We start from the raw sequence: 22337 nt of genomic DNA on the forward strand, positions 1-22337 counted from the left end.
TTCAAAGTGTAGAGGATATAATCCCACATTCAAATCAAGTAACAACCTCTGGTGTTGAAAAATGAAGTTGAAGTGTGAAGTCCAGCAGTTCCCAGAGTGTCCACTAGAGGCTGGCTGCAGAAGCACAGGAAGTCACATACACACCCATTCTAAAAAGTCTGTTTTTACAGCAGAGATTAACATGTTTACAGCCTGGTTCAAAAAAACAAATAGGTGTGATTAGCTCATGTCTCGATGGACACACACTGTACGGGGGGGTGAATGTTTTGATGACTCATCAGTTTTGATTTGATGAAGGATAAGAGTTATTCACAATAATGGTGCATTCATGTGCTGTTGCGACACACAAGTTTCCAAGTTGTAAAATGCACGAGAAAACAACGAGGTGCCCGTCTTTCTGACTTGTGACATCAGAATTTTCATCACATGGGGGGCAGTATATATTTCTTAATGTCAACATACTTTTTAATAATTCCCGTATTGCATGTCAACTTTTTGCTCAAATGTAACTGCAGTTTTTTATCTTAAAAACAAGGACAAAGTTAAGATCGATGACTTTGTGTTAGAATGACGCTGGAGGTCTGTTATGTCTCTGGTCTCAGGGCACTGAGACACAACATGATGAGTGTTGTTTTTAGCTTTAGTTGGCTCTGGATTCATAGACTGGGAAAAAAGACAAAAGGCAAATTGCATACAGGTGCAGGACAAAATAAAAGGTATAAACTGAAGAAAAAAGAGAAAGGTCCGCACACTGTTCATCTCCCAAAGAGCAACTTTATTAAAGGCAATGTTTCGATCCCAAGCAGTCTTCTCTAAAGTTTGACAATCAGCAAAACAATCATTATCACCTGTAGATCGCAGACTGTAAATATGAATGTTTGAAGCCTGAGTGGCATCACCTGTCTCTTCCTGCAGGGGGCGCTGGAGTCCCATCGATGGCGGTCTCCATGCTGGAAATGCTGTCTCAGTCTAACTTTCAGTCAACCTAACGACAGGCTGAGAGCTGGAGCTGAGGCAGGTTTTAAACCTCCTGACAAACTGTTACACCGCGCCCACCTGTCAATCAGGTCAGCTACACGCCTTATTGTGAATAACTCTTATCCTTCATCAAATCAAAACTGATGAGTCATCAAAACATTCACCCCCCGTACAGTGTGTCCATCAAGACATGAGCTAATCACACCTATTTGTTTTTTTGAACCAGGCTGTAAACATGTTAATCTCTGCTGTAAAAACAGACTTTTTAGAATAGGTGTGTATGTGACTTCCTGTGCTTCTGCAGCCAGACTCTTGTGGACACTCCAGGAACTGCAGGATTTTACACTTACACATGGGGCATCAGTTATACTTCCTGTGCTTCTGCAGTGTTCCTGTACCTGCACATTTGATCATGCACACATGTTCAGTTTGTGTAAATGCTGCATGCATTCTGTAGAGTTGGTGTTTTTCTTAAATGCACAATTAATAATATTATATAGTGTTTGAAATGCGCTTTGAATTGCCTGGTGTGTGAAAGGTCCTCATAGATAAACTTGCCTTCAAGAATCTATATCACCCAGCAGCACGAGAAGAAGTTGTTCTCAAAGCTTTTGTTGAGTTGTACGTGAGCTAAGAACGAGAAAAGGATGAAGTTCAAAAAGCCACAAACCATAATAACCAATATGAGTAACAATGCTAGGCACCAATGCTAAGCTACAAAAGAATAAAATGGATTTTATCCTTTGAAAGGGAACGGAATTAATTTGGACTTGTAACCAAAGGAAAAACACAGAAGCAAATAAAAAACAGTGAAGGCTGGTTCAGTGTCAGAGTCCCAGCAATGTGTGTGTGTGTGTGTGTGTGTGTGTGTGTGTGTGGGTCTGTGTGTGTGTGTGTGTGTGTGTGTGTGTGTGTGTGGGTCTGTGTGTGTGTGTGTGTGTGTGTGTGTGTGCGTGTGTGTGTGTCTGTGTGTGTGTGTGTGTGTGTGTGTGTGTGTGTGGGTCTGTGTGTGTGTGTGTGTGTGTGTGTGCGTGTGTGTGTGTCTGTGTGTGTGTGTGTGTGTTTGATCACACAGAACTATGGAGGCCATTTTACATGAAGCTATAAAAGTCTGAGTGAAGTGATCGGCTGTGGAGGCTCAATGCATCCTCTGTGTGAGCACCTGAGAGAAGTCAACGGGTTATTGTTTTGGTATCAGACATCCAGATGAGGAAACAATGCTAATGCAGGACATGGAGATGAAACGACTTTCTCAGTCTGAAATGACTGCTTCATAACACCTCAATAAGGGCGCACTCACTACACACTACACACTACACACTACACACTACACACTACACACTACACACTACACGTCACTCCTCAAGTCCAGTTCGTTTGACCAGTGTGAGTGCTTTGATCTGTGCTCGAGCTCGGAACACTTCCTTGGCCCTGGCACGCTCTGAAGAGATACAGTTCATACACGAGCACACAACGTGGATTCATTATGGACAAACCCCAGAGTGTTCTGTATCTGACTAACATGACTCTCTCTCTTTCTCCCTCTCTATCTCTCTCTCTCTCCCCTATCTCTTTCTTCCTCTCTCTCTCTCTCTCTCTCTCTGCCTCTCTATCTCTCTCTGCCTCTCTCTCTCTTTCTCCCTCTCCCTCTCTCTCTCTCTCTCTCTCTCTCTCTCTCATTTTTCATGATCTTGTAAAGCCATGCATGTGTTGTATTGTGTTGTGTTGTATTACAACGTTATGTATAAGAGGTAACAGTGCTCAGGCCCGGTAAGTCCTGGAGCAGTGTGTGTGCAGACCAGAGGGGGAATGGAGGGGGGGGGGATCGTGGGTTAAGCACGGTAAGGGACAACTTTGCTAGTGTGAGTGCGCCCTGAGACAGTTTTTGTTCCAGTATTAATTTCATAGAGCGAGGAGGTAGTTCACGGGCTTGTTAGTGAGACATTTGATCCAAAAAGAAACCAAGAGAGAGAAGAAGGAAGAATCGGGTCGCCACATTGTGTCATTGTCTCATCGTGTGCGCTTTCTTTAGGTCTCATTTCACCAGAGAAGTGGCAGAAGTTTCAGGTTCCCCCTAGCTGCTCTGAAAGAAGTCCGTGCAGTTGATTTTGACTGCATCCAGAGTCAACTTCCCTCCAAACTCCAGCGATGCCATGAACATGTTGTGACTGGGGAAGAAGCCGTCCACTTCTGGAAACTCGTCTTCCTCGTCCTCTTCGTCCATGTCTCCTGGCACGTGCGACGAGATGTAATCCACGGTCGAGCGTGTGTCCAGAGAGGTCTCCGTGTGGTCGGAGCCGGCTGAGTCATGGGAGAAGCTCTTGATGTAGGAGTTCAGAGGGTAATGCAGGGTGGTCCGCTCCATCGGGGGGCTCAGGCTCGTTTCAGGAGAGCGCCGCGAGGAGTCACAGGTAGGCGTGCAGATTGCTTTGCTCTGATTGGGCAGCTCCTCGACATCCACCAGGATAGGCTCTTCTTCCTCTTCAGTCAGACTGCATGGACTCTGTGGCAGCTGGAGGTTTATTTTGCCCTGTTGTGAAGAAAGATATAGTTAACTATAATCAGTGATTTACATCCAAACCTAATCTAAACAGCTCCTCCCATTCGGGGTCACAAGAGGCGGGGTCACACCCTGTCAATCAAAGGACTGACATATAGAGACTGCACGGTATGAATGTGAGTGTGGCTTGTCGTCTGTCTCTTTATGTCAGCTCTGTGATTGGCTGGCGAACAGTCCCTCAACCAATGCCAGCTGGGATGGGCCCCCCCCATGACCCTGAACAGGAAAAGCAGGAAAGATAATTGACTGATGGATATATTTTGTATTCATGTTTTCATAATCACCTTATTCTGAGTACACTCTTTTGCCCATTTGCTGTTGGCGGGATCGAGAACAGCTTCCAGCATGAGACACTTGAAAAGCCTGCAGAACCTGAGGGAGAATGCGGAAAAGATTTGTACATGTATCTCCTGTCTTTGAATCCAGTTACTCTGCTTTACAGGCAGACACACTCGCACAGAATGGTGTGAGTAGCAGTAGCATCATGCCAATTCAAACACGTGAAAGTTATTAATTTCTGCCTCAAACTGTAATTTTTCACTTTTTAAATGCATGTCTTATGCACTTTAGAAAGCTGATTTCAGGGAGGATGTGATGATGTCATCAGGGAGGCTCTGGGAAGACTCATAATGAAGACAACAACATGATGATGATTAAAACTAACAACAGAAGTTGGTTTAATGAGGCCGAGCGCTGTGTGAAGTGTAGTCAGACTTTTGTAAAGTTATGGCAGTAAATTCCATAATTTGAGTAATTAGGGATGTGAGGACTGAATTGATCTGATGAAGACGTACCTCTGCCTTGCAGCCGAACAATGCCACAGACACAGCAGGCAGGACGCGACCACGACGACGACCACACACACGAGCAGCAGGGGGAGTTGGGGCTCCTCTGGAACAGTTAGAGTGATGTTAGATTACAAGATCAACTTAACGCTCGTCTGAGGAATGTTGAAGTGGTGTATATTAGTGATACAGACTACACACAATAAGCAGGGGCCTACATATGAGGTGTTACATCTCCCGCAATGGACCATGATCAGCCCTGTTGCATCAATGACGTCACTTCAGTCAGACAACATGCTTGTGTTTTGCAGCAGCAGAACATAGTTTGTGTTTGCCGTCTAGGCTCTGACCTCATCACTCCTCACAGTTTTATTTCACATGCAGAAATTTGAGGAGTGATGGAATCTTAACCCTCAGGCATCAGTTTAATTTACTACCCTCTTAAGTCACTAAGGACAAAAATGTCCACTTCCAAAAAACTGATATAAAAATAGAACAGATTGATTTTTTTTTTTTTCTACTTTTTTCTGCATACATCTCTTAAACAACTTCAGCCCTGCTCAAAACTACCAAACATTCAATCATTTTTAGGAATTTGACCCTTTAAATGCCAGTTTGATTACTTGATGTCACTGTTGTTATTTAAGGAAAAAAAACACAAAAATTAGTTATTTTCCATAAAACAAATATTTGATGGCTGGGGTTTTTTTTTTAAATCAGTCTTGGATATGTCAAAGATTATCCAAAATATTGACTTTGATGCATTGTTAGTTTTTGTGTAGCATCAGATTTAAAATGAAGTTCCCTGTTTGGACAATGTCCAGTTTACAAAAACTGCTATAAAAATAGAACAGATTGATATTTATTTCTATTTTTTGTTGTTGTTGCAAAAATCTCTTAAACAACTCCAGACCTACTCAAAAATATAAAATATTGAGTAATTATCAGGAATTTAACCCTTTAAATGCCAGTTTGATTACATGATTCTGGCATTTAAAGGGTTAAATTCCTAAAAATGATTGAATGTTTTGTAGTTTTGAGCAGGGATGAAGACACTGAATACTGAAAGACACCTAACATAGCAGCTCTAGCATCAGTGTGTGAATGTGTAGGTGTGACTTGCCAACATCCAAATTCTAAATATTAGAGAGCTCTCTATGGAAAGCCGATTGAACATATATTAGAAATCCTTGATATCAAAGCTCAGTTTCCTGTACTAGTGAGGTCTTTGACCACACTAGTTTACTAGCAGAACGTGTGTAAATTGTAAATTGTGTGTCTACTAGTTAACTAGTGAGTCTAAACATGTTTACTAGTAAACTAGTAAGAGCCAAAATGTCCACTAGTAAGCTAGAAATGCATATATATGGACCATACTAGCTAACTAGTTAGGATAAAAAGTTTTTACAAGTTAACTAGTAAGAGCAGAAAGGTCCACTAGTTATACTAGAGATGGCTTTATTGGTCTTACTAGTTAACTAGTGCGGCTCTAAATGTTCACTAGTTAACTAGTAAGAGAACAAATTTCAACTAGTTGCACTAGTATTATTTTTACATTTTATTTTTTAAATATTTTGCGAGTAAACTAGCTAGATCTAAAATCTCACTAGTAACACTTGTTGCACAAAATGATAATGAGGAGGTGGGGGATAAGTGTGGATTGAGGCTTACGATAGGCTCTAAAAATCAAGAACAAAAATAACATCAAATCAGGACCCAGGATTTGGTTATAATCCCACCCACTGCATTTACATATTGCACACTAGTCAACTAGTTGGATTGAAGGATTAGAACTAGTTTACTAGTCGATATCTGTTTTCATTTTACTAGTTAACGAGTTAGACACAAATGCTAACTAGTTAACTAGTTAATCTCATAATGGTAACTAGTAACACTAGTGAAGATGAATTTTACCTTTCTAGGTCACTAGTTAGATAAAATGTGTCAACTAGTAACACTAGTTGGAATATTTTTAAACCTACTAGTTAACTAGTGAGGCTCGGAAACGTTTACTAGTTAACATGTAGTAGCTAAAATGTCAACTAGTCACACTACTGAGGGCGGTTTTAACCTTACTAGTTTACTAGTAAAGCCCTATACAGTTTACGAGTAAACTAGTAAGTGCCTTTTTGTCCACTAGTTAAACTAGCTGGTGTCTTTTTGGCCTCACTAGTAAACTAGTTGAAGACTTTGTGTGGCACTAGTAAACTAGTTGCAGACAAAACAGCATACTAGTAGACATTTGCTTTCAACTAGTAAACTAGTTGAATGATATCATTTGACAAGTGTACATGCTGAACAGTTAAAACCCTTTACTAGTTAACTAGTTGAACACAGATGTCAACTAGTAATCTGATCTGTTGACTACTAGTTAACTTGTGACTGACAATTTATCTAACTAGTTAACTAGTACTGCCAAAAAGACCCCTACTAGTACAACTAGTGGATATTTTGCAATTACTTATTAACTAGTTAACTGTGTTTGGCCTCACTAGTTAACTAGCAAGGTCACACATGGTCTAACTGGTAAACTAGTGGACATTTTGACTTGTTCTAGTTAACTAGTATGCATTTAAAGCCTCACTAGTTTACTAGTAAGGCCTTGAGGACCAAAGTAGTGATGCTAGTGTGCATTTTTCTTTTACTAGTACTACGAGTAAACATCTTGAGCCCTACTTGTTAACTAGTAAGTTCAATTAGACTGCAACTAGTGGTACTAGTGACATTTATGCCCTTAGTAATAAACTAGTTAAGCTTTTTGAACATCATTAGTTTACTAGTGAAGTCGAAATGCGTTTTACAAGTGTAACTAGTGGACATTTGGTCCTTACTAGTTTACTTGTAAAGGTCAACTGGCAGTCCACTAGTAGGACTAGTAGCACTAGTTGACCGCATGATAATGAAGCAGGCGGGACAAGGATTTTGATTGGTCAATGTCAAACCTGCGATTTTGCCAGCCTTAAAGGGCCAGATCTGAATAGTACCTAGGGTTAAACCAGCACTAAGGTTTGTTCATTTGTTGAAGGTTTGTTCATTTGTTTCATGCTATATTATCACTAAATGGTAACTCACTGAATGCCCTTGGTAGAATTTTATGACCCATGCACAGATTAAATCCAAATCTGATGTTACATTGTTATTCATGTTACAGAGACATTTTGATCTCTAGTCCAACTTTTTCGTTTTTTAAACGTTTTATTTGTTCTAAAAATCACTAATGATTATTGATTATTGCAGTATTTGTCAAAAAATAAACAATACTCAGTCACTTAATATTTATATATATTAGTACGATAGAATAAAATAAAATGTCGCACAACATTGATGTTAAGGATTCTTGCTTTTTTCTTGCCATTGAAAATTTGGCAATATAAAATATGAAAGATATACTAGTTTGAACCTTGCAAACTAAAAAACATGAAAGAAATGTGTTTATATTTAGTTTATCTGCTAGATGATCATGCAAAATATTGTATAAAATATTTAGGATTTAGGACAAGTGTATACTGAATTATAAAACTAATACAAATAAGAAAATATAATAGAAAAAAAGTAACAAGCCTGAAACTTGAAATAAATGTTTTAATGATTTATTTTGTATAAATATAAAGTCAGCCTCTTACATCTGGATAAATAAACCTTATACAATAAGTGGCTGCAGAGAGATATGCATTTCGGCCATTAGGTGTCAGTTGCAGGATTGGTATGTTATGGACTTGCTCAATTTTTCTTGGTTTAGCTTCGAGTAAGCCCAGCCGTAAAGATACATATGGCAGTGAGCAGATATAAGAGCCATTGATCATACTTGACTGTCTTCCTTTTATGTTTACAGTTGAGATAAGTGCACAAGCAACATACATTAAGATTTATTTTATCATATGAGGAGTCATGTTTTTATGTTTAAAGCATAAAATTAAGATACTACTTGCAAATGCCCACCAGATGGTGCTATACTAATATACGCTGCTAATGTCTACAGTACTAGTACTAGTACTACTAGAGGACATTTAAGCTCTTACTAGTAGCACTAGGTGCACTAGTAGTACTAGTACTACTAGTGCTACTAGTAAGAGCCAAAATGTCAACTAGTATTACTAGTGCTACTAGTGCTACTAGCAGAGGTGTAAAGAGTACTAATATATTCTACTATTATATTATATAATATATTATATGTTTAAGTATTCAGCTGTTTTATGAAGGGAAATGTTTAAACTATTTAAGAAAATACTAAAGGGGACTTTGTCTCAATCATAAACAGTGTAGAGTATTTTAGTGTTTTTAGTTTTGTTATTCTCAGTTTCAAATGCAGCCTCAAAGGCTGATGTAGCTGCAACTAAACCTGAGATGAAAGATAATCCATTTATTGTTTTAAAATTAGCCTGTATGAGATTATATTAGATGTTTTAGTCTCTGTTTGTTTACCTATTAGCTACCTGTGAAGCTTCTAACTGAATCTTCTTGGTTTTAAGTATTTATTTTCACACATCTGAGATGTGTTGCAGCTGCTTACAACACCCAACTTCCTCATACGTCTGCTTCAAAATAAAAGCACATCACATAGATGGTAATAAGGGACTTTTATTGTGAAAGACTTTCCAGAACTAAATGTGTTTATCACTCGGAGCTGCTGCTCTTCTGATATAGACTTAAACAAGAATTTAATCTTGTACATTTTACTTTATTCTCATAAATTAACTATTTTAATCTCTAAATTTTAGTTTTTTTTTCCTTTTACGTGGCCCTAATCTTGAATCCCTTTATTTGTCTTAGTTTACCGACTTTAGGCCAAATTAAAATGTATTAAGTACAAGAACATAAATTCTGTATCAAGTTCCAGTTGTTTTAAAGTCCATAATTTTATATGATTAACTTTTTTCCTTTTTAAGAACAGCATGAATTTATATTAAATATTTACACATTCATTTTTAACTTACAATTGCACCTTGGGCTGTTTTTTATCACTCTACTGACCTCAAGACATACTCTTTCTTATGTCTTCTGTAAATACTGTCTTGATGGGATAAAAAAGGAAAAAGAAAATCATGAGAACAGTTCTAAAATGATCTTCTATCTTATTTTAAGTTTAAAAAAACAATTCTAACATTTAATATATATATAATTTTCATGTTTTACTCTTCATGGAAAGTAGGGAAGAAGCCGTTGCTTCACAGCACTTGCTTCTTCTTACAAAGGGTTAAATTTTTGGATGGTGGAGGTCTATATGGAGAACCAATGGTAAGGTTCTGAGAATGCCCTGATCCCACCCACTCATTAGCATGTACTTCAACAAGTGTTTCTAGTACACATTTTGGCTTTCACTAGTAGTACTAGTAAACATTTAAAACCGTAGTAGTTAACTACTTATGCCAAAAAGAGTACTACTAGTGTAACTAGTGACATTTTGGCTCTTACTAGATAACTAGTTAACCATTTTGAGCCTCACTAGTTCACTAGTAGGACTAAAATGTCCTGAACTAGTGTTACTAGTTGGCTTTTTGCACTAACTAGTTAACTAGTGGACTTTAAGAGCCTCACAAGTAAACAAGTAAAATGTGTAACTGAATCACTAGTGATACTAGTGGAAATTTGGGTCTTACTAGTTAACTAGTAAACATTTTGAACCTCACTAGTTTACAAGTAAGGTTAAAAGAGTCAAACTAGCTTACTAGTAGACATTGTTGCTTTTACTAGTTAACTAGTAAACATGTTTAGGCTCACTAGTTAACTAGTAGACACAAAATATATCTTACTAGTTAACTAGTAGATATTTTGCACCTTACTAGTTAACATGTAGGACTTTTTGCCTTCTACTAGTTTACTAGTAAGTCTTTCAACGTTCTACTAGTAAACTAGTGTGGCCAAAGACCTCACTAGTACAGGAAACTGAGCTTTGATATCAAGGATATCTATTAAATATTCAATCGGCTTTCCATGGATGTCTCCCCACGCCCCTCCTCTCTAGAGTAGATGCTCACACAGGTTGCCATGTGGTGGACACTGAAGCTTCAGTGTTTATCCAGCTCTGCAATCAGGCAGACTTCAGGTATTCTGGATTTTAACCCCATAGCCAGGGGCCGAGGGGTGTGTCCATGCTTTTTTAACTGGTGTGGCCAACCTGGAGCACTGACTAATGCAAGGATGGCATGAAGTCTGCGTGCACACACACGCATAATAATCTTTTTTTTTTATCCTCTCTATCCCCACTGAAGATCTGTACTTGTAAGTAACAGAGTTTCGCAACATATAGCCTACATCTTCTTGATTCTTTAGGGACTCAAAAACTAAGATGTGCAAAATCACACTTTTAAGTTCTTAAAAGATTGCATGAAAACTCTTTTCTAACATTTTTTTAGCATTATTGCATATTCTATATGCTGGTCAGACTGTGTGCACACGTTTTTGCTTGGACTCTTTCATGCAAAGTTTTAATTTACAAGTGAAAGTACTACCTTAAAAACATTAAGTTACATAAACACTTGAAGAAAACCACCATCAGCCTGTTGAAAACATTCAGAATATCTGACTAGCTGGCTATGCTGCCTGGGAGCAATTAGGGGTTCAGTGCCTTGCCCAAGGACACTTCGACATGTGGACTGAAGGAGCTGAAACTCTGACCTTCTACCACTGAGCCACATCCACCCCTAAATGGTCAACTGTAATTATGCAAAGGAGCAATCTGTAACTCTTGACACCTAGTGTTTAATATGGGTACTGCAGTCTAAATTCTAAACATTGTAGAGAGCTGTCCCCCCCCCCTCCTCTGTAGAGTGGATGCTCACACAGGTCACCATGTGGTGGACTCTGAAGCTTCAGTGTTTATCCAGCTCTGCATGGGTCTATAAACCTTTCTGTGTTCTAACCTCTCTCCATTTTTCAAAAGCATCTCCAATATTGATCCTAGTTTGAGCACGTTTCTGCTCGTGGAGCTTATTAGAAACATGTAGAGGCTTTTTAGGTCGGGTACAATCACTTCTATCTGAACCACTTCTCTTGACCGCTTCCATCGCTGCAACACCTGTTGACCTGATAACTGCTCTCATATCTGGCAAACGTCCAAAACGGCCGTGTCTTAAAAGCGCCTACCTTCTCTGGTCCAAACAAATCCAGAGCATTCAGGAGCAGAATCTCAAGTTAGAAGGAGGACATACTGACTGCTGCATTGTTGTCAGAGAAGCCAGCACTTCAACATGGCATGTTTCTTTAATGATCATATAGTTAGGTACCTTTATCATTTCACTCTCTACACATCTCACTGATTGGACCTTTAAAGAAACATGAAAAGCTGCTTACGTGTAATGAAGAACTTGACCTTTTGACCTGCAGGGCCTTCCCCTTCAGCAGTGGAAGCTGTCATCAACAGGCTGCAGACACCAGGAGACAGGTCGTGGATGGTGAGTGTCCTCTCTGATGCTTCAACAGAATCTGCAAAGACATTGAAGTACACACAGTCTCTTAAGTGAAGTTGTTCATGTGTTAAAGAGAAATAACATGTGGTGCTCTCAGAGAGAAGAGACACCTCAGAAAGTTGTTCTTACAGCGCTGCCGATATCCGCGGCTGTTCTCTAAATAGACGGTGTACTCGGTGATACAGCCACCACGCTGACCCATGGCAATCTCTGCCCAGGTCACCCTCACTTTGTTTCCATCCACCTTCTCTTGGACAGACGGGCCAGCTGCTGGAACTGCAAACAAAGCGTTTGAGTGAAAGAGATTTAAATGATTTTACACTCCTGTTACTAAGGCAGTCTCCTTCTTATTGGTTTAGTGTACGAGCTTGAAAATGGCACATTGATTTAAACATTTATGTTCAGCTCTTCTTAGATTACCTGATTCCAAGAGAACGGCTCTAAATCTGGTTCGATCCATGGAGCTGTCATAGAAAGTATACACTGCTCCCTCGTAGCACTTGGCCGGCTTCATACCTGCACAAAGAAAGAAAGTGTGATACACCTGTCCATGCAGCCATCCATTTTCTACACCGTTTTTTTTCGTACGGGGTCGTGGGGAGGCTGGAGCCAATCCCAGCTGTCATTAGGCTGAGAGGCGGGGTTACACCCTGGACTGTTCACCAGCCAATCACAGGGCTGACATTTAGAGACAGACAATCAGACACACTCACATTCACACCTACAGACAATTTAGAGTCTCCAGTTAACCTAACCAGCATGTCTTTGGACTGTGGGAGGAAGACGGAGTACCAGGAGAGAACCCACACATGGAGAACATGTAGACTCCACACAGAGAGACTCCTTAAGGACAGGGAATCAAACCAGGAACCTCCTCACAGAGAGACTCCTGTCAGACGGGGATTCAAACCAGGAACCTCCACACAGAGAGACTCCTGTCAGACGGGGATTCAAACCAGGAACCTCCTCACAGAGAGACTCCTGACAGACGGGGATTCAAACCAGGAACCTCCTCACTGTGAGGAAACAGAGCTAAGCACTGTGACACCGTGCAAAGTGTAATACAGCAGTGTTGAATATAATCACATCTGAGGCGGGTTGCCTGTTTAAGTCCTGATGCAGGAGAGGAGCCAGGGCACTTTCTGAGTGCTGCCGAGGCGCTCTTGACCAAGGCACCAAACCCTCACTCATCTCTCCACTAATGCATGTCCACAGGTCCTGTTTGTGCATGTGTGTGATTCAGGTCTATGTGTGTGAGAAGCATGTCTCTCAGTAAGCCAGAATTAATAAAGTATGTCGAATTAAAAATAAAATATAGAGAAGAGAGAAGAGGATATGTCCCACCGGTTATAACAAAGTGGTTGTCGTTCCTCCCCAGTCGGACCCATTGGAGCTCCTCCTGCTTGTAGCCCTCAGGGTACCACTCCACCACATACTCTGCAGGTACAGGTGCAGCTTCTGGGTTTCTCCAGGAGATGGCAACACTCTGGTTGTCTGCGGTGACGTTCACATCCTGAGTGGGCTTGGCTGTAAAAACGAGAGCAGGAAAGTGAGAACACTTGAAATGAGCCTTTGATTCTACTTGAAGAGAACATAAACACCATCTTCAGTATCAGGACCACTGCTCCTGAATAAAAGACTGCAGACATATTTAAAGAAGCATTCCCTCATTACCTCGTGTGTGCATGCTTGTAACTCTCGCAGGTGGAGAGGGTCCTATGGAGTTGTAGGCCCACACTTTCACTTCACAGGCGGCACAAAACGAGACCGTACAGTTTCTGGTATCTGCACTGACATTTGTGGTGAACGAGGGAGTTTGGGATCCTGGGCCGTAGACGCTGATGCGGTACTGAATGATTTTCCCTCTAGCGATAGAAACATTCAGCTCCTGCAAATCAGAGAAAGTTAAGTGTTCACTCCTTGAGTTTAAACCAAACATTTGCTCTCGTTGAATGACAGAACTTTGGGTTTAACTTTCTTTACACCAACCCTCCGTGTGTAAGACATCATCACTGTTTCTGCTCAGCTCCTCTTTTCTTGTAAACTGAAACTGTTGTGTCTGCAGTTCAGGTTTCACTTATCTCTCACCGTCTTACTTTATGTGACATTAAATGAGTGTGTGTGTGTGTGTGTGGTAAAGGGAGGGGATGTGTGATTGTGTGGTGTGTGTGTGTTTTGTTTGTGTGTGTTGTCACACCTCAGAAGTGGTCAAGGGTTGACCTTTACTTTGTGTGCAGAACTCGTTGGTGAAGCAGGAAGAGAGACGTGTAACTATGGTTACCACACTGCACGCCCACACACACACACACACACACACACACACACACACACACACACACACGCTCCGAGTGCGTAAGAGAGAAACCATGGAGACTGCACACCTGTGTTATCCGTCACCATCGTTCACGGTTTAGATTTGTAACAAGCCCTCAGGCTGAGAGACTCTTTCAAACGTACCTTCCAGTATAACCTCAGGGACTGGACATCAGACGGGCCGTCAGTGGACCACACATCCAACGCTCTGGAGGGAGCTGAAACAAAAACAAAACCACGTTGATAGTCAACTTACTGTTCATCCTTTTCAATTTATGCCAGTGTCTGCCACTGAGGTGCAGAGAGCATTACAGAAACTGGACTCCAGGAAATCAGCAGGTCCTGATAAACTTGAGCCATTCTTCCTATTCCTATATTTTTAACTTGAGTCTGATCAGCAATGAAATCCCAAAGGTCTGGAAATCAGCATTTGTTCTTCCCCTGTTAAAAGGGGGTGAACCCTCACAAGTAAACAATTACAGAACTTACCCTAACTTTGCATTTATTTGAAAAAATCATTAGTGAACAACTGAAGGATTTTTTGGATGCCAATAATGTATTATCTAAGTATCAGTCAGGTTTTAGAAAAAAACATAGCACTGTTACAGCTGCTCTTAAGGTTTTAACTGACATTATTGAAACAACTGATTATAAAAAGTTTTGTGTCACTCTCTTTATCGATTTATCAAAGGCCTTTGATACAGTTGATCAGGGATTATTGATCAAAATCCTCCATCAAGTTGGTTTATCAAAGCAAGCAGCCTCCTGGTTTGGCAACTATCTGTCAAACAGAACGCAATGCGTGCAAATGGCAGGATCCACCTCTTCCTTTTTAGAAATCTCAAAAGGGGTGCCCCAAGGTTCGATACTAGGACCTATTTCATTTTCCATTTATATCAATAACATGTGTGAAAATTTGTCAAATACCATGTATCACTTTTATGCTGATGACACTTTCATCTATGGTTGCTCAGCATCTGTTGCACAAGCTTTTGAGTTTCTGCAGTCAGCTTTCAATGTTGTCCAGTCTCGTTTGAGGGAACTAAGGTTGGTCATGAACACTGATAAAACAAAACTCATGTTGTTTTCACATTTAAGTGGAGAAACAACAAATGTCCCATTGATTTTAACTTCTCAAGGAAATGTAATCGAGCTTGTCAAAAGCTACGAGTACTTGGGATTTATTCTTGAGTGTGATCTGTCTTTTAAATCCCATATTGCCATGTGGCCTCTAAACTTAAGGTGAAGTTGGGATTTTATTACTGCTTTTCCCTCAGAGGAAGGAAACTTCTTGCTGACTCCTTTGGCTGTTTCTTCTCGTGCTATGATATCGTATGTGTATACCTGTGTACCAAAGGTGTGACAATAAATATTGTATTGTATTTACGCAGCAGGAGGTGCACAGTTTTCAACAGAGATGAAGCTGTTGTTGTTTCAGCTTCACGTCTCTTCACTGTTAAAGCAGCTCCTGATTTAAAGAGGCAGATCAGCTTCCTCAGGAACGTTTCATATCCCTTTAAGTTGTTCACTTTTCACCACCTTGGATGAAACCTGCGGCCTCTGCTTTATTGGATCACAAGCTCGGACTCTCATCGGTAGCTTGGAGACCAAAACGTGTGAATCCAATAAAAAACTTCACGGAAGTGAACGCGTAGGTTCAATGCTAACACTTAAATACGATAAGAGTGAAGACGCTCGTTTACCAGAAACGTCTCCTCATATAGCGGTTCTGTATATATAGCTGCTGATCTGTCAGCATGTCTGTACTGAGAGCTTCCTATCTTCGCACCATCAGCTCTGATCATATGCAGCGATATTTCCCATGATGCTTCACTGTCTTCTTCACCACATCACTTTTCTCAAACCAACGCACTCAATGTCTCTACACCCTGTAGAAGCCGATACGCATTGGTGTATTTTAAATGTTTCTATGTCAAATTTATTTACATCTTTCAAACTATCCTGAGAACCTGGACCTGGATCATTAAGACCAACGTTCTTTGGGCTTAAATTTTCCTCCTCCACTGAATAGATCCAGAAATACTAAAATACTCCTCCTCACTTATAACCCCCCCCCCCCGCCCCTCAGTGCCTCTCCGACCTCCTACACCCACACACCACGTCCTGAAACCTCTCCAGTCCTCAGACAGTGGCCTTTTGTCCATACCACACAACAGACTCTGCACCTACTGAGACAGGGCCTTCAGCGTCACAACCCCCCCCCCCCCCCCCCAGGAGCACCCTCCCCTCAGACATCCACAATGATCCATCTGTGGACTCCTTGTTCTCCACAGTCGACAACCTCCCTTCACTCTGCCTCTCCATCGCTCTCCCATCCTTTATCATCATGCAAAGCATCCTTGGGACACTTTGAAAGGCGCTCTTTAAATTCAATATCTTATCCATGAGCAACGGCGGCTTGTGGGATACCATTTGACCTGTTGTCTCTCTATCTTTGACTATTGGTAACTGTTTGTCTCATCACTGATTCATGGTTTTCTCTCAAATACACATCTCGATCCTGCTCGTGGTCAGTGGTGAGCTGATAACTGCATAAAAACCCAAATGGAAGGGAAGGTAACTGCATCATCTGATCTCTGACAGAGATAAAGTGCCACAGCAACAGACAGAGAACTCGCTCAGCTCTGAGTGTCTGCAGACAGAATACTCCAACAACAGGAGCTGCTGATTAGACTTTATGCAACGTGTTTTCATGATCTGCTTAAGAAGACCACTTTCTCCCTCACAGGTATAGCATGTACAATTGTACGACAATGTTTACAGTCTAATATCTAAATTAATTAAAAATGGACTAAACCCATGTTTTTTTTGTGGAGTTCTTGCATTACCTCAAATATTTCCAACAGTTATCAAAACCAGAAAAATCTGTCATTTTAGAGCTGTAATGGGACGTGTCTTTGCGGCAGTTGCCATGACAGACACGACATGTGTATCGTTGCCGTGGAAACACGGATGTTACTTCAAAGACCGCTGCATAAGGAAGCATGAGCTGCTGCTGAAAGCTGTCGTGCTGTTGCTGTTTGAGCTGCTAAGATGAAAACGTCATGTGAATTATACTCGGAAACATTGCCGGTAAATATATTCTCTTCCTCAGGTCGGTTTCACCCGGTCGTCTTGACTACGGAGGGGGGAGGGAGTAGCCAAGAGAACTCCCATGATTCCCCGCTAGCTTCGATGTCATCTTTTGTTAATGTTATGCTTGAGAGCCCCCTGGTGGCGGATTTGACATACTGTGCGTTTAACCTGTCCTTTATGAATAATATGAATTAGACATCTGTGTACTCACCTTCCTCTTGAGTCCTGCCCGAGGTGTTCCCACTCCAGGGACTCCACATCCCAGTGCTGAACCTGGATCTGGCTCTGAAATGGTACAGCCTGAAGGGCTCCAGAGAGGAGATGGTCTGAACCTGTGCTTGACCCGTCTGCACAAACTGTGAATCAGAACATTGATACAATTTAGTATTATCGTTCTTAAATGTTTAAACTCACTCGAGTGCGATCCTAACGTGTCGGTAAGAACTGCTGACAGGACGTAAAAGGTGATTTGTAAGACTTGTGCAACATTTGCCCCTTTTCAGACTGTTAAGAACTAAGCTCAGCCGCCATCACGTCTTTGGACGTTCATATTGATTCTGCAACGCCCGTAATTTTGACGTTACAGTCTGTGAATTTCACACACAGCGCTGTGCTCCCCCGCTGGCTCAGCTGATCCTGTCTCTCCTCTGTAACGACCTCTGAAGACGGGACAGAGGGGGGGTCACTTCAGCAAAATTCAGGGGGAGGGGGGTAAATATTGCAGCTTCATACGGCAGCCTGAGCAGGGTTGAGATTAAGAGTTTAACATCAATCTGTCTTTGAGTCAGCAGGTCATTCAGTGAAGTTTCCTGTTAAAACATCTGAATCAAACTGAAGCGTTTAGACTCGTTACTTCTTGAGAAGAAGTCCATGTTTGTGCCTCTGCTCCGTATTGGATCTCCACGTAACGAGTCTTCACAGGCTGCTCCACTTTGATGACGCACCTTTGGGAAGAACACTCGGGTTGGCCAAGATCAGGAGCGGATGGCATTGCTGCCCAGAACAGTCAACACACACACACACACACACACACACACACACACACACACACACACACACACACACACACACACACACACACACACACAGGTGAGGACAGGAGAGAAATTATGTGAAAGTTGAAGTTTTTGAGCAGCGATTGAAAAGATGGATTCCACTACATCACAAGTCAGTGGTTACTTTGTGCAAAGGGGCAAGGAGAGAGATGTTGACCTGTCATACTTCATAAAGAAGTTCAAAGCAAAACTGGTTTAAAGCACCACTTATAACTACAGCAAACAAAAACTCATGAAACATTAACATTTCATCTTCGCAAACTGGTGGGACATCATGGACAGACTGGTCATGAGCCGTTGTCTTACCGATGTCCCTGAGGGTGAAGTTAACAGGGAGGGACGTAGCACTGCTCAGATTATTCTCCACATGAACCCACACAGAGATCAGCCAGGCGGAGCTGGACACAGTGAAACTAGCAGAGGGTAAATCGCTTCCTCTGCTGAGGCCGTTGTGCGGCTCTGGTCCAGCTGTGTGGTTTCCAGATACCGTTGTCACCCTGAAACAAAAAGACAAGGTTCGTTTGACAACCAGATGTCAGCAGCAGCAGTATGTCAGTACAGATGTTTGTGGACACTTCATCTTTAAGCTCACCACAGCACTGAAGCATTCTTCAGATAAGTGTCTCGTCCCGCGTTCCAAGTGCATGTCACCACTCCGCCTTCATCATTTCTGACATTGTGTTTGCAGGAGATGTTTTTGGGGCACTCTGGTAGGACTGACAAACAAACGAGATGCAAGTTTTTAAAAAACTTTTATTCACCAAAACGTGCATATACACACTCACACAATAAAAAAAAAGAGATACAAACAAAGAGGGGAACTGTGGTACGATATAGTTTTTCAAGCAGATTTAGACAAAACCAAACAAAACAAAAGGAAAAGGGTCGGTAAATAAAATGACTGAATCAGAAAGAGGGACAAAATAAGTAAATGAGCAAACAGGACAAAGAAAAACATGGGGGCAGTATAGTAACAAAATTATGTCAAATAAAACTGGTGGGATAGGTTGTACACATGGTGAGGATTTTTGGGGTTATTTCTTTGTTTTTGTTTTTCACTTTGTATGCGTGCTAACATAATGATTGCCAAATACAGACTGTTTGTAAATGATATTCAAATTGTTGTGCTAATTTCCTCTTTCCTCCTCGTTTACCCGCCTGGTTCTGCTGTAGCATCGACTCACCGGCATCAAAATGGAGGTGAGAATTGTGGAGTATATTTTGTTGAATTCTGTGAGTTGGTTTGTGAGTGTGGAAGGAACGTTTAACATCATGTGTAAGGCCTTTTTTTAAACATTTGAAACTGCAGTAATTCTGTCTTTACACGAGTTAGCATTCCAACAAGGGGATGTCCAAAAATGTAATATTATCACAATTGCTTCCTAGTTAAAAAAAGGGTTTTAAAGGCAACCCAATGCATGCATCTAATCTATGTCCTTATATTATCATTAACATCATGCATGAGCATCATGTGTGAATTTTCTGTGTGCATGTACAGTATGTTCAATGGAAGGAAATGGGCACTATGTACGTGTCAAAAACCCTCTTTGCTTTGACTTCTCAGTCGGCCGAAGCTCTGTGGTTAGAGCAGGCGACTAACAGCAGAGATGTTTGACACACTCGGACTGGAACAAGATTACCCAGAGAAAGAGAAAGCAGAACAAGCTGCGGCTATTTTAACAACAGCTCTTTTAGCTTGAGCTGTTGCAGCCGTGCTATGAAGACTGCAGGGCTTTGTGTAGATGTATGTGATATTCTGAGGAACAAGGAAAACATACATTCTGGTAACATGTAGTCTTACTTTATGACTTAGACAGCCATTTCATTTAATGGACAGCCGTGGGACATTCAGATTAAGATTGACTTTTATTGATTGATTTCTGTTTTTACACTCTGTAAGTCATGAACACACACACAGGCTGAAATATACACACATGCACAAACAGGATCCTATGGACATGCACTAATGGAGAGATGTCAGAGTGAGTGACTGAGCTGATGTTGGGGGGGATCAGTGCCTTGCTCAAGGGCACCTCGGCAGTGCTCAGGAAGTGATCTGGCACCTCTCCAGCTACCAGACCAACTTCCAGATTAGGTCTTGATACTTAAACCGGCGACTCTCTGATTCCCAACCCAAATCCCTACAGACTGAGCTACTGCCGCGCCCAAAATCCTTGTTCCCATACCAGGAGTTGAACCCAGGTCGCCTGGGTGAAAACCAGGAATCCTAACCGCTAGACCATATGGGACATGATGTAAAACTGTCTAGACACTTTTATATGTTGGATTCATGCCTCAGAAAGAGTCACGTCCCTCCTCCTTGATCTCATACTCACGTCCAGCCTTGATGTCCATCCCACACGGCTCGTTAGCGAGAGGACAGGAGTCCAGGCAGCTGAACGTTCGGTTCTTGGTGATGTTCACCACCTTATGGTATATTGTAGTTGAGTTAAGGGTTTTGGACTCCAGCTGTGTTGGCACGTGATTACTGAGAGTGAATCCTTCACTATTGCACTTAAAGGTGCAATACACAGTAAACGAGGAGCCTCGCTGCACCACAGAGCCAGCGCTGGACCAGATGGAGCAGGCTTTCTGACCTGAGAGTTCAAAATACAAACACTTTACTGTAGTGCAAACACAACTCATCACTGGTGTCCTATTCAATGGTAAATGGACTTGAGCTTATATAGCACTTTTCTAGTCTTCCAACTACTCAAAGCGCTTTTACACCACATGTCACACCTACACACTGATGGTAGTGATGATTGCTATGTAGTATCATCCATCAGAAGTAAATAATCCCATTTATACACCACCACCGAAGTAGCAGGAGCAATTCAGGGTTAAGTGTCTTGCCCATGGACACATCAGACATGTTGCCCAGCTGGGGATTGAATCCTCAACCTTCCAGTTGAGAGGCAATGACTCTACTAACTGAGCCACAGCCACTCAATCAGAGATGTCATTAGGGTCTGCACACAAAAACAAACCTGGAAATGTACTATAAACATGGATGACGCGCCACAAACACTACAGTTGGAATAACTAGTCCACAAATGAGATACAAGAATCTGGAGACGCAATCAGAAGGTTTTTTCCCTGAGGGGGATTTTTATTCACATCTCAATACTAGAACAAAGATATTCATGCTTGTCCAGCGCACAGCTGAAATGTCGGACACCCAATGGTCTAAGCTCACCTGTGCACAGCTGCACTGCCAGCACAGCAGTGAGAAGGGTCCATGTTCGGGACATGGTCGCCATAAGTCATCGGTAACGGTCTCTTCTTACAGGTCCATGTCTCTTACATCGCAGTAAAACCTGCTGCTGAACTTCACCTGAAAACAAGGACAAGTTCTCAAACGAAAAAAGTAATCTCGGTTTGTTTTCTGGAGTCAGCGATGGTTAAATGAAGTTAAATGATTCGGTTGCAGTTTGATTTCTGGGAAATCCCTCTGTGGGATACTTCCCGTCCTGCGTGCTTTGCTGGCGCTGACCCATTTAATTAAACTGGCTTTATAAATATGGACTCGTGTGTACACTCAAAAATAGTCACATTAAAGATTAAAACGCTGAACTGCGGTTGCGTGCAAATGAATGGAAGTAATACAAAGAGGAAAAACAAACCTACACATCTCAGCCGTCATGAAGCATGTCTGAGCCTGATGGAGCTCTAGTCCTCTTAAGATCCGACATTATGAGTCTGATAAAGCCACTGGAGCTCTAGCCTACCCTACTTAACATCCGACATTGTAAGTCCGATGAGGCACTGAAGCTCTAGTCCTCTTAAGATCCGTCATAATGAGTCTGATGAGTCTGAAACATGTCAGGAGGAGCAGTGTGTCCAGGCAGAGCTGACGTCACAGCACAGAGCCGTCTGTAAGTGAGGTGTGACAAACTTCAGCCACACACACACACACACATACACACACACACACACAACACACACACACACACACACACACACACACACACACACACACACACACACACACACACACACACACACACACACACAAGGTGTTTGCAGCTGATGTGCAGGAGTCTTTGCATACAAACATCATCCCCTGTCTGAAGATATTTAGATATAAAGTTGTATTCTTAATTGTCCTCCAATACTTTATCTCGATTTGTTCCACAATTCA

General features: G+C 41.6%; 1 protein-coding gene and 1 non-coding gene across 3 annotated transcripts; both read right to left on the minus strand.

Moving 5' to 3' along the window:
* Nucleotides 1-754: 754 nt before the first annotated feature.
* il12rb2 (interleukin 12 receptor, beta 2a) lies at nt 755-22128 on the minus strand. Of its 2 annotated transcripts, none has more exons than XM_020653501.3 (16): nt 21824-22128; nt 21393-21530; nt 20530-20790; nt 18786-18909; nt 18500-18690; nt 17992-18131; nt 17350-17494; nt 14187-14260; nt 13404-13617; nt 13074-13256; nt 12150-12245; nt 11859-12005; nt 11614-11745; nt 4333-4429; nt 3823-3910; nt 755-3508 (listed from the first exon to the last, which is right to left on the minus strand). In XM_020653501.3, exons 2-16 carry the CDS (start codon nt 21454-21456, stop codon nt 3053-3055), a joined length of 2412 nt encoding a protein of 803 aa, XP_020509157.1. In that variant the 5' UTR covers nt 21457-21530; nt 21824-22128; the 3' UTR covers nt 755-3052. The 2 variants fall into 2 exon arrangements, with proteins under 2 accessions (XP_020509157.1, XP_020509158.1); XM_020653502.3 differs by having other exon boundaries at nt 21820-22128.
* trnae-uuc (transfer RNA glutamic acid (anticodon UUC)) lies at nt 20371-20442 on the minus strand. Its single transcript has one exon. It is a non-coding gene; the product is annotated as a tRNA-Glu (tRNA).
* Nucleotides 22129-22337: the final 209 nt, after the last annotated feature.

This window comes from Labrus bergylta, chromosome 6, assembly GCF_963930695.1.
Source record: "Labrus bergylta chromosome 6, fLabBer1.1, whole genome shotgun sequence".
NCBI classification, from domain to species: Eukaryota; Metazoa; Chordata; class Actinopteri; order Labriformes; family Labridae; genus Labrus; species Labrus bergylta.